General features: G+C 35.6%; 1 protein-coding gene across 7 annotated transcripts; it reads right to left on the bottom strand.

The window, feature by feature from the left end:
* Positions 1-1,970: 1,970 nt before the first annotated feature.
* LOC107841761 (E3 ubiquitin-protein ligase At1g63170) lies at positions 1,971-14,720 on the bottom strand. 7 transcript variants are annotated; one of them, XM_047396522.1, is made up of 7 exons: positions 14,320-14,488; positions 12,706-13,031; positions 7,514-8,738; positions 6,604-7,308; positions 5,634-5,759; positions 5,260-5,551; positions 1,971-2,789 (listed from the first exon to the last, which is right to left on the bottom strand). In XM_047396522.1, the coding sequence occupies exons 4-7, from the start codon at positions 7,233-7,235 to the stop codon at positions 2,595-2,597; spliced, it is 1,245 nt and encodes a 414-aa protein (XP_047252478.1). In that variant the 5' UTR covers positions 7,236-7,308; positions 7,514-8,738; positions 12,706-13,031; positions 14,320-14,488; the 3' UTR covers positions 1,971-2,594. The 7 variants fall into 7 exon arrangements, with proteins under 7 accessions (XP_047252478.1, XP_047252481.1, XP_047252479.1 ...); XM_047396525.1 differs by lacking the exon at positions 12,706-13,031 and having other exon boundaries at positions 7,514-7,695; positions 7,849-7,927; XM_047396523.1 differs by lacking the exon at positions 12,706-13,031 and having other exon boundaries at positions 14,320-14,691.
* Positions 14,721-17,114: the final 2,394 nt, after the last annotated feature.

The raw sequence follows: 17,114 nt of genomic DNA, 5'->3' as shown, positions 1-17,114 counted from the left end.
CCTATCTCTTTGAATTGTTCGTGATTTCTTGAGGACAAGCAATAGTTTGAGTTTGGAGGTGTTGATAAGCCGTCATTTGACGACTTTCTAGTACCTTTTAAGCCTAAATTATCATATTTTTTTCATTGATTTTCGTTGATTTGATATTTTATCTCATACTTAATGCTCATTTGTGTAGGAAAAGTTGAAAAGGGAAGATGAGCAATTCTTTCAAGTCAAAAGGAAGTCAAATGTAAAAGTAAAGGGCCATCTATTTTCCATTCGCTTTCCACCTGCTCTCCATCTGCTTAAGCAGATCAAGAGTAAGGTGGCATTTTTGTAATATTGAAAAAATATAGAAGTAGGGATTAAATGATGAATTTTAGCTCATTTTCACCATCTTTTATCTAGTCACTATCCATCCTTAGTTTAGTTTAGTGTTTTTGCAATTTCTTGGAGCTTGGTGTCTAAATTTGTATTAATTTGAGCTAAGACTTAATTAGAGGAACTCCAAAGAGTGGATTTGATATCTTCCATTGAAGATTCATTGGAGCTTAAAGTGTGGTTTGCCTTATCTTTGTTTTTAATGAATAACTTTGATGGAAGTTTTGGTTTATTTGTTTATTATGTGTATGATTTGCTAGATACACCTCTTGGGTTTATGTTTGAATAGGATGTAAATGTGTATGAATAGTGATATATTTGTGTAGATTCTAGTGTGTTGATGATAGGTCCTACAAATGCTTGATTAACTTGGTTGGGATTTGTGGGTGAAAGCCCCAAATACCCAAATGAATTTGATGGATGAAAATTCCAAACTCTTGAAAGCTTAAACCATTCTTGAAAGAGGGGTTTGGGTGAATTTTAGAAACCTACATCATCCTTGAAAAAGGAATGTAGGAACCAAGACATTATTAGACAATTAATGGCATAGTTGATTAATTTTTGCAATTTTAGAAATAAGGGCGATTATGAGGTTGACTATGCCTAGGGTACCATCCTAGAAATAGGGGTGCCCAATTGAGGTTTTGGGTGATTCTAATTGACACACTCGTTAGGTGCTCGAAAGAGTCAATGAGTGACATCTTTGAGGTTTTGTTGAAAAACTAGCCTCAAAGACTCTAAACCTAGCCTACCAATCATCGCCTATTAGAATTTGCAATAAATCATCATGTTCTCATGCCTAGATTGCCCCTGGAAAAACATAACCCCAAAATCCGTTCTTAATTGATTATGCTCTAGTTATTCTTAGTCTCTAATTAATCCCTTAGAAGCCCAAGAATTGTTTATATGTCAAAAGCTATTCAAAACCCCCAAATCATTTTGTACCATAGGTTTGAATCTAGTTAGTAACTTTTATTTTGAAGTAACTTGATTGCCACTCACATTGTTCCTCGTGGATTCGACCCCGACTTCAAAGTTGGAAAAATATATTGACAACAATCGCCTTGCACTCAAACTAGATGTGTAAGTTGAGCGTTAAAATTGAGAATTTTTTCAATTTTCTTTGTATGTTAGCCAATGAATCGATGGCAGAATGCAAGCTTTAGAGTGAGATTCAAGCGATACTTCTTGAGCGTGCCCCCAACGACCTATTCAACGGATCATGTTGGTTTGGATGGGAGGCCGGAGTTTTTTTTTTTTAAGGCATGAGAGCAAAATAGTAAAAATTGAGAAATTTATACAATATGTGGTGTGTTAGCCTATGAACCAATGGGGTATTGGCCTGAGTCATTGCAGAGAAATAAATTTTACAAATAGCATACTATTATAATGATGATTGTTAGTGCAATAACATATTCAGTATTATACCACAAGTGAAATCTGAAACGAGTGTTGTATACGCAGCATTGCTCCTACCTTTTGAAGGCTGTTATAACGATGGTGGTTGGTCTTAATAAGTAATTTAAAACTATTATAAAGGTAAAATTAATATAAGAAATCGATTTCAAAAAAATTATCGAATTACAGTAAAACGTTACAGAAGATGATTGTTATTGAAACGTCCGACAGTACCTAAAATTCTTTTAAATAAACTGTGTCAGATTATTGCTGAACATAGATACAACTTCACAAGTACAATTTACCTTGGACTGTAGACTTGGCAGTTTATTTATACAGAGAGAGTGGGGGATATGGAAGTAATTGGTGTGCGCTATTTTGCTTAGACGATAAACAACTCAAAAATTATCACCTAATGCAGATCTTCCAAAAGCTATGCATTTTTTGAAGACCCTAACACAAAGTGCTACAACATTTTTGAAAATTCCGAGTAACATAGCTGGTGAGGCATGATGAGTTGTTGAGTTTCCCGGAGGTAATGAGTTCAACCAGAAAATCTGGCAATCATCATATGAACTACAACTAGAGAAGAAGCAGCAGCAAGAAGGTAGCCAGCTCAGATTACCAATGGCATCCGGGGGTGTGAAGAATTTCCCCTATGACTCGGAATTCATCATTGTGATATTGATTTTATCTTCTTACCCTCACTATCTTTGCAGATCGAACTCTCAAAGTACTATTGATTCATGGTAGTAAATGTGAGCCGGAGGATAAGGTATGTAAGGCGCAATGATCTTCTGTTTTGACCATAAGAAGTTGGTTTCTGTATCACCTTAGGATTGTTGAAGGGGTTCCTCTTCTACAGAAGGTTGGTCTGTGTTCTTGGCGTCAATTTCAGATTTGCAAAGTGGGCAAGAGGCATTAATCTTCAGCCATTTATCTACACATTGGGTATGGAAGAAATGCGAGCAAGGCAATTCCCTCAGCTCGTCGTTGTCCTCATATTTTGCTAAGCAAATACAACATACCTGTTTAGGTTTAGATCATTAGTGCTGGTTAAATAGATGAGACTTAAAACAACCAACTAGGAAAGCTCATATATTCATCATCAATCAACTAACAACAACAACAAATCCAGTAATACCACAAAGTGGGGTATGGGGAGGGTAAGGGTACGCAGACCCTACCCTTACCTAGGAGGTGAGAAGAAAAAATTCAAGACAGTTCCGAAGAGAAAATAAAAAAATGAAGAAACTACGGCAAAATATTATAGAAAGCATGACCAAGCATACTGAATAGCAACTACAACAAAAGTACGAGAATCGAAGTACAAGAAGCAGCAGACCAATAAACTAGTGAATTATGCAATTCTAGATAACTATCATTTCAAATAAAAATTGTATAGACACTACAAACCTTCCAGCAACACTTCACCTAGGTTACAGTTCTGCAAAATACTACATGTAACATGTAACAAGCTAATATTATAGAAAGCATGACCAAGCATATTGAATAGCAACTACAACAAAAGTACGAGAATCGAAGTACAAGAAGCAGCAGACCAATAAACTAGTGAATTATGCAATTCTAGATAACTACCATTTCAAATAAAAATTGTATAGACACTACAAACCCCTTCCAACACTTCACCTAGGTTACAGTTCTGCAAAATACTACATGTAACATGTAACAAGCTAATAGCAAGCCTCTTGAAGGTCGCATCAAATCGGGTTAACCAAAGATCCCGTAAAATACAATTAGATATTTTCCTTTTCGATTATTTTGATATGCATGAATAACTATATGACTAATACATAGTCCAATATTCAAATCTTATTTTCTGTAATATTATTAGGTTGTCCGGCGAGGTAGAGGTAGACCGAAGAAATATTGGAAGACATGACATAGAGTAGTTTCAGCTTACCGAGGACATGACCCTAGATAGAAAGTTGCGGAGGATGCGAATTAGAATAGAAGGATGGTAGGAAGGAGTTCATCCTTGCTAATAGGTAGGAGAACTTTGTTTTGTTATCCGTGCTAGTGGCCATAGTGCTAGTCTTGTTTCAGAGTGTGTCATCATTTGTCGTATTACTTGGTAATAGTCTTGTTTATGTTATTATTTGGTGTGTTAATACCCATTCTATCTTGTTCCTTTACTATTTTTTTTAAGATTGTTTTTGTCTTGAGTCACGGGTCTATCGGAAACCTATGTTGCTCGGACTCTTCAAAAATTGTCGATGGGGGTGTGTCGGATCCTCCAAAAAGTGTATTTTTGAAGGATCCGACATGGGTGTGGCAACGTTTTTGGAGAGTCAGAGCAACTTAGTCGGAAACACCCCCTCTATCTCACCTCTGAGGTAGTGGTAAGGATTGCGTACACTTACCCTCCCCAGACCCCACTTAGTGGGAATATACTGGGTATGTTGTTGTTGTTGTATTAGGTTGTCACCTGTGTAGAAACATGAATGCCAATAAGTAATAACTGAAATCTGGTACTATCTTAATGATAAGTTTGCCACATGCTGTTCCATACTATAGACTAACTTCTTAAGAAATAATGTGTTCTCTCTTCTAGTATTCGAAAACTTTCATATATGCTGCATATCTCCTGGTTTACTGAGCCTGACTGCTAACATTGGCAAATCAGGTCATTCATTCTCCTCCTTTCTCTTTGCACTTTGCAGTTTCACTAAGCACAATACGTGGGGGGGGTGGTAGTTTTACTAAGCAGAATATGTGTAGATATCTTTCACCAGGCCAATAATGTTTTTCTGTGAATCCTTTTTTTGGCATGTAAGCGAAATTACAAAAACAATAACATAGCCAGCGTAATTCCAGAAGCGGCGTAAACAGCCCTTAACCCTACCATTGGGAAGGTAGAGAATTTGTTTCCAAAAAACTCTGCTCAAATAAAGCAATTCAGAGCAAATAATGAAAATAATGAAGAACAAAATAAAAGCAATAGAAAATAATATGGGAACTGACGCAAAAGAAAACAACAGAAGACAATAAAAATCGAAGAATAAGATAATACGACTACACGAGAATGATAATAAAGCAAAGGGAGAATGATAATAAAGCAAAGGAGGCAACAGGTAATTTTATTTTATTTTTAAAAAAAGGCTGATTTTATTGCTCTGCCTTCAAGGAGAAAAACTACAACACATGAGGTATATAGGGGGGAAAATGATCATAAAAGGGAAAAAAACACGAAATACTTTACATGTTGATTTTCAACACTAAACACGATTAGTTATTTAAATAGTCATTTATTGACTCCTTGATAGTGTTAATCCTTAGGGGATAGCAGTCATCGAAAAAAAAGAACACTGCCTGTTTGCTTATGATGAATTGATTCATATACCACACATACAAATAGTTTAGCTTAAGTAGATGCAAATAACATCAAATCAAGAAGCAAAAACTACTTTCGGTAAGACTGTTATCCAGAAACTCAATTTCTAACTCCCAAAGGCTATAATGGAAAGATAAACTTACCGCATCTTCCCCTGAGATGGCACGTTCCTTCTCGGTGCCGGCAGCTACACAACCACCTTCCTCACCTCCTGGATTTTTACTTTCATTGCCCCCAGTTCCATCTGTCTTGGCCCTGTACTTAAGTGTGGGAAGAGCATTGATGGACTCTTCTGTGGCTCCTCTCACTCCATGCATGTTCTCGCGAACACCAAGGATTGAAATAATACAAGGCAGGCAACAGCATATCATCGCACACAAGATGAAAGGCATAGCATATCCAATGCAACTAATGGTAAGAAAAGCTATACATAATCTGCAAAGTTCGTGGATGTGATGTTAGTTTTGGTGATACCAGTATAGCAAAGGAAGAATAAACAAAAAGGAAACACCTGTACCTGTACATATTGGGAGCCTCAGAAGAAGATGAGTGCCCCCCAAAGATCCAAACATTGCCAACGACAAACCACACCGCGAAGAAGCAATCCAAGGCCATCTTGAAATGATCTACCAGTGAACCAAGTCTGGGAAAAAAGGTCAATGCAAGGAATAATACTGTCAATGATGTACTCCACGATCATAGAACTGAAGAATATAGGGGTTGGGAGGCGCCCAAGTTCAGCTCATCTAAAGATTGGGCTGATATGAGCCAAGTATGTAGCCAAATTGATCTATGAGAAACCTTATCAAAGTATTTCAATTGTTATCTTTTGTTTGATATGTTGTATGTTATATATAACTAAAATAAATTAAAGAAGGTTTATTAGTTTTGTTTGGTAATTAAACAATTATAAGACAACAAAAACATGAAATTAAACTTGATAAGAATTGGGAGAATTGGGTTGTGGACTCGTTATTTAGCTCATCTTTGACCCAACCCCATCTCAGCCCAAGTATCTATTGGCCAGGTTGGACAATGAACCATTTATTGATTCAACCCATTTTGACTCATTCAAATTTAACCCAAACCACCCATTTGTCACCCCTACCGAGGAGATACTGGTCCACAAAACCGAGACTTCATTTCCATGAGAATCCCTACATGGCTGTGCCAAGATTTGGAAAGACAGAAACTGAAGAATTCTTGTATACACTTTATATGACATAAAATTAAACGAATTGGAGAAAAGGTTTCAAAAGTTCAAATGAAAAACACTAAAATATCAAGTTACTCATGAAGCAAGAAGCAGTTGTACCTAAAAAATCATCTGGTCAAAACTCGTTCAATCTAGCTAATGTTCTGAAGGCAACAACTGACTCCATCCTAAATTATTGAATATGCTTCGTCGTTTTTTGGGTTAACTGTGCCCAAAAGAAAAAAAAGATACGAAGAAAACAGATGGAAGAGAGTAATGTGCATATATTTACCTTGCATTGCTTTGCCTGGACCAAATATCTGTAGGTGTGGTCCTACCATCTTCCTCATTTGAGGACCGAGTTAAAGAGATAGTAATATAAGAATTTGGCTCCGCAGTGGAATTGACTTGGGGTGAGCCTTGATGCAGTTGAGCTGATCTCTGATTCGTGGCTTGGTAACGGAGAAGATAACGCCAGTACAGTAAAGGAAGGCTTGCTGCACATCCAGTTGCATAACCGACAATCCAAGCAAATAATGGGGTTTCTGGGTTTTCCTCTCTTGACAAGGATAAAACAACAATGGCTGCAACGATCTGTCCTAAAGTGAATATTAGCTCAATTGAAAGCCACAACAGGGTATTAAATGGGCTCCAACGACGATCAGAACCTTCACCTCTCCTAGCGCTAGTAGGGCTTTGAGAATTTGATTCATCGGATGAAGATGAGGAATGTCTATTTTCATGGTTGGACATTTCCAAGTCATGAGGAAAATCATTTACAGATGAACCTGATGATGAGGGACCACTTCCTTGTTCTACATCAATAACATGTTCATTCCGCTCACGATTTTCTGCTTGCTCCATGAGCAAAGGAAATCTGTCAGTTGGGTTTTCTTGAGTAAGTTCTTCAGAGGTAACAGCCATTTTCAACCATAAATCTCAAGGATAATATTGCTACTGGTTCAGCTACCACCTTCAGCTCACAAGCAATGCTTACCTGATGATTTCATTTTACGAAAAAAAGTATACTGGTTGGTTAAGAAATGAAAAGCTCTAGTCCTCTACTGAGGAAAGATCACTCGCAGAACAATATAAGTAGTAATACTATAAGCTAAGTCAGGAAAACTTATGCATAAATATATCAAGTGGAGGAATTTAGAGCCGCATCAGGAGCACATAGACACACACAAATTAGCATGTACCTTTCAATTTATTGGTGCGGTATTTCGTCACGTGTAAAATATGTACAAGTTATCAGGTGATCAGGAGGCTCCGTCAAGTGAAGGTGTCTTCAGATCAATAGATGATGTCGTGCAACAAAAATCACCAGAGTGACGTGCCTAACGAACCCCTATTATTGAGCCCTCGAAGCTTCAAGATGTGCCTGTGTCAGAAAATTGTTAAGCCGCAAGCACATTGAGGTAGGCAATGAGTTTCTCATACCTCCACTTGAAATCTTTGGAAAGTTCAACGAGCCGAAGGAATTTTTCGGAAATGAGAATTCTATGCTTACTACTGGAGGTGGTTTGCTAGTAACCTGATTTATGGTAAAGCCACTGTTGATTCCTCATTGCTCTCTGTTTACTTCCCCGATTAGACTAGTACCTGTTTAGCGACTGGTCAAGAATGCAAAGGAAGAAGGTAAGAGGCATTTCCAGGGTTTAATTGATGCCCTACAGAATGACTGTTCAGCCGGATTGCACTATGGATTCAGAACTTCATATATGGTATCATGGTTACTGACAATTTTGAAGACATACTGCTATGGTGTTTGTTGGGAGTACAAGAATATATTTGATGATGATTTAATGGAGAAGAATATAGTTTCTTGGTCGGTACTAACAAGTTGCTATTATAAAGAGGGTGGCCTTAAAACTGAGTTTTGTGGGATGACTGTGCTTGGCACCTATGCAAGGATGACAGTATCTCTTGCTACAATTTTAAAGATTACAAAAGGCTGATGCTATAGTTGATAGGCAGCCTGAGAAGACTTCAGTTGGTAAGCTCATCCGGTTGCATAATTATCATTGGCATTTTTGTGGGGGTTCACTTTTACCTGGCATTAAAAAGTAAATAACAGCTGATTTCTATGCGTCTCCTCCATGACCTTGAGGACAGGTCAATTTCAAAGTACTGTCATGAACCAAACTAATTAGGGGCATGCGAGAGGCTGTGCTCACTCTCATATAAGAGAAGACATGAGTCAGTGAAGGGATTAGTTTTTAGTTTTTGGTGAATATTATCTCCTTCGTCTCTTATCTCTCCCTCTCCTGCCACAACATTATTCTTTGCTTTCTCTTCTGTGCTTCTTGTTTCTCCTTTCTCTTCTCATTCTTCTGCTCTCTTCTTCTCCATAATTCTTCTTATCCATTGCATTAGGTAGCCTTTTTAAGATTTGGTGTGTTTGATTCCCAAACTTGCAACTGACTGTACAATTTTGTTTGATCAATAGAACTTCCAACTTAGTTTCAAGTCTGACTACATAACAGATTCAAAGGTCAAGCTTCTCAACAAGGAAGGCTTCTAGTGATATGGCCCTCCCTATGAGCATCAAAAGTTAATAGAAATATTTATGTGATACTTATTGAAATGTAGTAGCTAGCATTCTTTCTTAGATACATAAAATCAGCTAATTAGCAAAAGCACCATTTTACGAAGGCATGTGCATAGTTTATTGCTTTAAAAAACAGGTTGGACCTGATCACTGTGTGTGATACACATCCATCGCAAGGTATTGTGTTCTTGTTTGGGGAAATCTTGTGTCATGGATGACCAAGAAACAAAATTGAGTAGCAAGATTTAGCACCGAAGTCGAATACCATATGGACCAAACTACTCCAAGAATTGAAATCGGAAACCTAAAATCAGATGATTCCAATTTATGATAAACCTAAAATCAGATGATTCTCATTTATGATAACTAAGTTACACTTTGATTGCATCAAATCCTATTTCATGAAAGGACCAAGAAGATAGAAATCAACTAATACTTCACAAAAAAAGATACTTCCAGAATTCATTGTCACTCAATATGTACGTCATTATCAACTTGCAGACATATTTACCACACTTGTCAGTCCTCGAGTTAGTTTCAGATGCAACAAACTCGCGACATACCTACATCCAAGATACTTGCATCGTTTTGAGGAGAGCATTAAGTTGAGTAACGCATAGATACATTATATATTTGGTAATGCTATCGCACATCATAAAAAATTGTAATTATAGTATCTAAAGAGAGTATGAAAATGTAAAACATATTATACATTTGCCTAGTCTCCTCTCACATCACACACTTGGTATTTTTTCAAACATATGGATTCGCACCAAACACAAGAGGTTCCAAGAAAGTAATCTTCTGAAACACATCAACAAGACTTACAAGTATCTATGCTTAAAGTTAATGATACTGCATCCATTATTCTCTATGAATACTGACCAACATAAACTTCACGTTACAGATTACATATACCAGCAACCAATTAAGCTCCTCAATCCCAAAATCTAAATCAACCAAGATCCCTTCACATCCTTTAAAGGGGACAATAAATTGCATGAGGTGCACAAGCAATGGAACTTAACCAGTGTTTAACTAAAGAACCCCTATTAGATATTACAAGTCAGTCGGTCGGTGAATCTTAAGCAAAGGATTTCCCCTCATGAAAGGAGAATGAACCAGCACATGACTGAAATCGCACAGCAAGTCTAGGAATACTCTGACCCATCTTTATTATTTGTGAATAATGCAGCAGTAACAAAATTAAAACAGAATTAGCTAAGAACAGAACACACACAAAAGGCCTGTATTTTGATTACCCTTGTCCCTGTGGGCTGTGTCTGAAATTTTGAGCCTTTTTTCTTATAAGGTATGTCTGAAATTTCAAGCCTTGAAATGTTAAATCATTTATATTGAAATGATATGAACCTAAATACAGAATGGACACGGAGGATCATATAACCCGATTAGGAATTGCGATGATACCACGCAACACTTAATTGCAATCAGGACTAAGAATAATTAATTTTGGCATTCATCCAAAATGAAAAGGTAAAACAACGGATTCCATACTATAGCACCCTGAGTTATACGTTGCAATCACAAGGGGCGGAATTAAAATAGAAAAATTCAAAACCCATTAGCTTACTAAACTTAACCTGTAGGATTATTAACAAAAGTTTTAGCTAACAACAACAAACTTAGCGTAATCCCAGAAGCAGGGTTTGGGTGTATACGCAGCCCGCTGCCGTACGCCTACTTTGTGATGGTAGAGAGGTTGTTTATCATAAACTTTCGACTCAAATAAAGCATACCAAAAACAGCATGAAAAGGAATACAGTAGTAAAAAAAATCAATTAGAAAATAATGAAGAAAAGAACCGTAGCAATAACAAACGGTCAGGGTGAAAGTAAATGCAAGGTAACAAGAAATCGAACACCAAGATAGTAAAAAGAGTAATAACAATACTGAAAAGAGAAACTATACAGCTCTGGACTACCGGCTAGCTTTCCACCCTAATCCTCGAACTCCAAATCCTCATATCTAAAATTAGAAAGAAATTTTGCTAAATGATATCTAAATTAGAACAACTCCACAGCAACAACGTCTCGATCCCAAACTAGCTAACCATTTCCACATGAATCCTCTATATCCATTGAACTTAAGATAGTAAAAATAGTTATAATAATACTTAAAAGAGAAACCATATAACTCTTGACAACCTACAAACTTTCTACCCTAATTCTCGACTTCCACATCCTCATATCTAGATTAACAAGAAATTTCGCTAAATGAGAATCCAAATTAGAAGAACTCCACATCAACAACATCTCGATCCAAAACTAGTTTAGCAATCTCCATCTGAATCCTCTATATCCATTCAACTCCCCTTGGGCACATTTAGCAATTCTCGACTACCTACTAACTTTCTACCCTAATACTCAACCTCCACATCCTCATATCCAAGATGAACAAGAAATTTTACCAAACAATATCTAAATTAGAAGAACTCCACGAAGAAACAACAATGTCTCGATCCCAAACTAGCTAAGCATCTCCATATGAATCCTCTATATCCATTGAACTCTAAGATAGTAAAAAGAGTAATTTAATAATAATTTTTTAAAAAAAAAAAAAAAACTATACAACTCAGAGTACCTACTACCTTTCTATCCTAATTCTCGACCTCCACATCCATATATCTAAGATTAACAAGAAATTTCATTAAATGATATCTAAATTAGAACTCCCCAAGAAAACCACAACATCTCGATCCCAAACTAGTCAACCAATCTCCATACAAACCCTCTATATCCGTTGAACTCCATTTGGGCACATTTAATAACTTCCACTACTTACTAAGTTTCTGCCCTAATCCTCGACCTTTGCATCCTCACATCTAGATTAACAAGAAATTTGATAAATGATATCTAAATTAGAATTCTTGAGCTGAGGGTTTATCAAAAAAGGCCTCTCTAACTCTGAGGTAGATATATGATCTGCGTACACTCTATCCTCCCCAGACCCCACTTTGTGCGATTACACTAGGTATGATGTTGTATATCTAAATTAGAAGAACTCAACAACAGCGTCTCGATTCCAAACTAGTTAAGCAATCTCCATATGAATCCTTGATATCCATTAAACTCTATATATGTACATTTAGCAACTCTCGGCTGCCTACTAACTTTCTACCCTAATACTCAACCTCCACATTCTCCTATCATAAACAAGAAAGTTTGCTAAATGAAAATCTAATCAGAACTCCACCACCACCGCAGCAACATCTCAATTCCAAACTAGTTAAGGAATCTCCATATACAACAACAACAACAACAAACCCAGTGTATTCCCACAAAGTGGGGTCTGGGGAGGGTAGAATGTACGCAGTCCATACAGCTACCTCCGAATCCGAAGAAGTAGAGAGGTTGTTTCCGATAGACCCCCGGCTCTTTTTTAGACGGAGTAAATTTAACAAAATATAACGAGAATATATACTAGCAAACCCCGACTAGAAATCAAAACTATCACGGCTGGGAAATCAGCACAATCCGGTGAACAATAATAAGAAAGACGTCATACGTACGAGGTTGTAGAAACGAAAACACGCAATCAGTATTCAAAGAGCCAGATTAAACAGCAGGAGAGTAATGCGTGAATCACTTATTACTTTTGTTAAAAAGTATTGCACGTGATAACAGGAGAAACTAGTAGTCAAGTGGCTCGAAAGAAAGCACCAGAAGCTAACCTGGGTATCCATAACATTGAGCAACTTGATACCAAACTGATAGTATAATGAAAAGCTACTATTGAATAACATCATAACATCATAGTATTGGAAATCAAGCGAGGCACGAAGTTGGCATATACTCAGAACATGTGAGAACTGAAACAAACCTGCACAATACAGAGAGCTCCATATCTACCAAGGTCAACACCCTCGCAGTCAAGTCCAACAACCAACTCATTTTTTGGGGAAGGGTAGAGAAATGAGTCCGGAAGTTGAGATTCATGGCTGATGATATAAATGGGGACTGGTTTAAGAACTACTCCATCATTGGCATGCCTATCACCTGCAGAATGGTACAGTGTGGGGGGTCGTTGCTAATGCTTTTTGCTTTTGCCGTACTTTTTTTGTTTCTCTCTTCTCTCTCTCTGCTTAGGCGGAGCAATTTGCATGTTCTTAAGGAATCTCCATATGAATCCTCTAAATCCATTGAACTCTAAGATAAGTTAAAAGAGTAATTAATAATTATGATACTGAAAAGAGAAACACTATACAACTCTCAACTACCTTCACCTCCATATTCTCATCTCTCATATCTCATATCTAAGATTAACAAGAGAATTTGCTAAATGTTATCTAAATTAGAAGAACTGCACAAAAAAAAGTCTCGTTCTCAAACTAGCTACGCGATCTCAGTAAAAATCCTCTATATCCCATCCAACTCCATTTGAGCCCATTTAACAACTCTCAAACTACCTACTTTCTACCCTGATTCTCGTCCAGCACATCCTCTTATCCAAGATAAACAAGAAATTTCACTAAATGATATCTAAATTATAAGAACTCAACAACGACATCTCAATCCTAAACTAGCTAAGCAATTTCCATATGAATCCTCCATATCCATTAAACTCCATTTAGGCACATTTAACCAAAATAAATTTCAACTCAAAATTCAACGTAAACGCTCTACAAACAAAATTGCCTCGAACCCCACTAAATAAATCCTCAAATTAACCCATTGATCCATTCAAAAAAAGATTAAATTTGAAACTACACAGCTCTCGACTACCTACTAACTTTCTAGCATAATCCTTCACCTCCATATCCTCATATCAAGATTAACAAGAAATTTAACTACCTGAATTGGAACAACTCCACAACAACAATAATGTCTCAATCCCAAACTAGTTAAACATCTCTCCATACAAATCCTCTGTATCAATTCAATTCCATTTGAATACATTTAACAACTCTATTACCAAAAAATCTTAATCCCCAGACCCCAATATAGCTTCACAAAAACAAATTTCAGCTCAAAATTCAACATAAAGGCCTTATAAACAAATTTGCCTCGAACCCCTCTAAATAATATTAATTTTGAAACTACACAACTCTCGCCTACCTACTAACTTTCTAGCATAATCCTCCACCTCCACATCCTCATATCAAGATTAACAAGAAATTTAACTATGTGAAATTTAGATTCTGAATTATAACAATTCCACAACAACAACAACAATAATAACAACAACAACAACGTTTCAATTCAAAACGAGTTAAACATCTCTCCATACAAATCCTCTATATCCATTAAACTCGTTTTGTATATATTTAACAACTCTATTACCAAAAAACACATATAACTTACAGAAAACAAAATGAAAAGCATTAATTATGAAATAAAAAACATGTCACAGAGAAATTGAAACAAAATAAATTAAAATAAATAAACTATTTTAGAAGAATTAAAAAAATTAAATAGGAAATTGTAAAATTATTACCCGGATGGATGAATGATTCGATAAACTTTGACAGTTATGAAGATTTTCTCTGAAATTAGGGATTTGCTTTTTGCTTTTTGCTTTTTTACTTTTATGGAAAAAGGGGGCAAAGAATTTGTCAGCTCCACCGACTCCTCCTATAAATTCTTTGGTATATTGTATGGTATGAGATTATAATATTTAGTATTATATCTTTTAGCTATCTTTATGAAAAAAAAAAAAAAAAGATAATTGGAAATTGACATAATTAGTCACATGAAAATAGAAGTATCAATAAATATATATAAGTTTTTACAATATATATTTTTGTCGCCAACTTAATGCATCTAGATTACATCCACGAGATGTGTGTTCTCCCATCCCACTACTGACAACAGATACCAGCTAATTTTACTCACCAGAAATAATATGGATGGAAAGAATCATCTTCTAATGTATTATTTTCTTCGTTTTAAAAATAATGGTTGCTTTTGATTTGGCACAAATTTAAAAAAAGACAAAATGATTTTCTGGATTTCTGCACTATATCGATTTTGCAAGTTGGACACTTCTACTTATATATTTATCATCTGGACCTCTAAACCCACTAAAAAGCAACATTTTAAACTTTTTTCTAGTGAATGTAACATACTCTCTCACACATCAGCTATCACACCTGACACGTCTGTCACGTCTGCCATGTCATTTTTTAAAAAAAAAATATTATATTAAATTTCAAGTCATTTTTAAAATGCTACATAACAAATTAAAATTAATTTAATTAAATAAGAAAAAATTTTAAATTGTAAAAAAATTTGAATAATCATGTTTTTATTTTTTTCTCACAAATTAAACATTAAATCCATTCCAAATAATTAAAATTCTTCTCCAACTAATTTAATTTTTTAACTACAAATTCATATATACAAACATAATAAATTTTTTATTTTTACATTTGAATATTTTTAACAAATTCACAAAAAGTTTAATTTTTTTTCAAGCGAAATTCACTAATTTTTTTCAATATTCACTATCACTCACTTTCAATTTAAATTTCAATCCCCGAAAAAATAAAAAGATTCCAAATTTAAATTTTAATTAAAAAATGAAAAGAATTGAATTGAGAGAGAAAACTAAAATAAAAAATAAAAAAGTGAACGTGTGGGGGGGAAGGGGGGCTGGAAGAGTGTTGGGGTGGGGTGTGAGGGCTGGAAGGGGGTGGGGAGGGGTTGGTGAGGTGTGAGGGGTGGGGACGGGGCTAGGTGGGGTGGAGAGGCTGGGGGTGGGGTAGAGAGGCTGGGGGTGGGGTGGGATAGGGCTGGGTAGGGTGTGGGGGTGAGGACGGGCTGGGGTGAGGGTGGGATAGGGCTGGGTAGGGTGTGGGGGTGAGGACGGGCTGGGATGAGGGTGGGGAAGGGCTGGATGGGTGTTGGGGTGGGGTGGGGTAGGGAGGCTGGGGGTGGGATGGGTCAGGCTGGGTGAGGTGTGGGGGTGGGGACGGGCTGGGGTGGGGAGGGAAAAATATATTTTTAATTTTTAAAAATATTTTTAAATTATTTTTAAATTTTTAAAAATATTTTAAAATTAAAAAAGATGGAGGGAAAAAAAGGATCCTTTTTTATTTTTAAAAAAAATTTAAAAATATTTTTAAATTATTTTAAAATTTTTAAAAATATATTTAAATTTAAAAAGATGGAGGAAAAAAACGACTCTTTTTTATTATTTTTTAAAAAATTTAATATTTTTTTTTGTTATTTTAATGTAAAATTGACCAAAAATTGACCCCCACTCGTACCCCAGGCGAGTGACTACACTCTTTTTGTCCTAGTCACCATGACCTTGCCACATAGGCAAGATCAATGGTCAAAGGGTGCAAAATGTTACTTTTTTATGGGTTCAAGGGTTCAGATGACAAACATGTAAGTAGAAGTGTCCAACTTACAATACTGACATAGTACAGTTGTCCAGAACGTCATTTTACCTTAAAAAAATAGATAAACTTTTGAATTTTAAAGTTATATCTAATATATCAAAGTGTTTTTTAATTTTGTGTTTATAAATATGTCACGTTAAAAATTAAAACTAAAGTATTACCAAATAAAAAGAAAGAAGTCATTATTTTTTAAATGAACTAAGAAAAATAGTTCATTATTTTAAAAACAGATGGAGTATATAGTTTCTTTTATAATTGGCACGTTCAGGCCAACTTTGTGCATCTAAAATACATGGACGGGATGCATGTCACCTCCTAACAACAACAAATATTTGATAACTCTATCCACCTACTAATATATTATGACATTAAATATATAAAAATTATAATTTTGTGATACAAAATAGTCTATTTATATTTATATTTTTTGTATATTTGATTAGGGATGTAGTTATTTTTTGATTGATGAGCTAAATGTGTAATTTAAATTTAATTCAGTTTACTTCTAGGATTGTTTTTCCTAATTCTTTTTCTTTTTCTTTTTCTTTTTCTTTGTTTATTTTACCTTTTTAACAAGTTATACTTGTGAAGTATTTGAGCATATGCTTAACTTGGTAGCCAAACAATCTGCTAGGAACAATGGATCTGTTTAAGCCCCTGAACTATTTTACTTTTTCCGTATAAGCACCTCAATTAAACCAGGTACCTATTGAACCCTTTACTCCTTCACAAATGGTTTCAATTGAGCCCAATTTGCTGATGTGGCGAAAAATGTAAAATGCGTGTAATACACACGTTGATGATGTGGCAAAGTGACGAATTAAATAACGACACGAGGCATTTCAACTTAAAATAATTATAAAAATAATTTTCTAATATAATT

Source organism: Capsicum annuum, chromosome 9, assembly GCF_002878395.1.
Source record: "Capsicum annuum cultivar UCD-10X-F1 chromosome 9, UCD10Xv1.1, whole genome shotgun sequence".
In the NCBI taxonomy this organism is placed as follows: domain Eukaryota; kingdom Viridiplantae; phylum Streptophyta; class Magnoliopsida; order Solanales; family Solanaceae; genus Capsicum; species Capsicum annuum.
The sequence above is the reverse complement of the archived record's forward strand: the minus strand, read 5'-3'. Positions and strand labels throughout refer to the sequence as shown.

What these genes read in the sequence shown, in the direction of transcription:
- LOC107841761 (XM_016685597.2), bottom strand. Translation starts at nt 7,235, where the DNA reads ATGGCTGTTACCTCTGAAGAACTTACTCAAGAAAACCCAACTGACAGA. An exon ending in TCCAGGCAAAGCAATGCAAG is followed by an intron (nt 5,760 to 6,603) that starts GTAAATATATGC and finishes CTTTTTTCCCAG; the next exon opens with ACTTGGTTCACTGGTAGATC. An exon ending in CCATCTCAGGGGAAGATGCG is followed by an intron (nt 2,790 to 5,259) that starts GTAAGTTTATCT and finishes AAACCTAAACAG; the next exon opens with GTATGTTGTATTTGCTTAGC.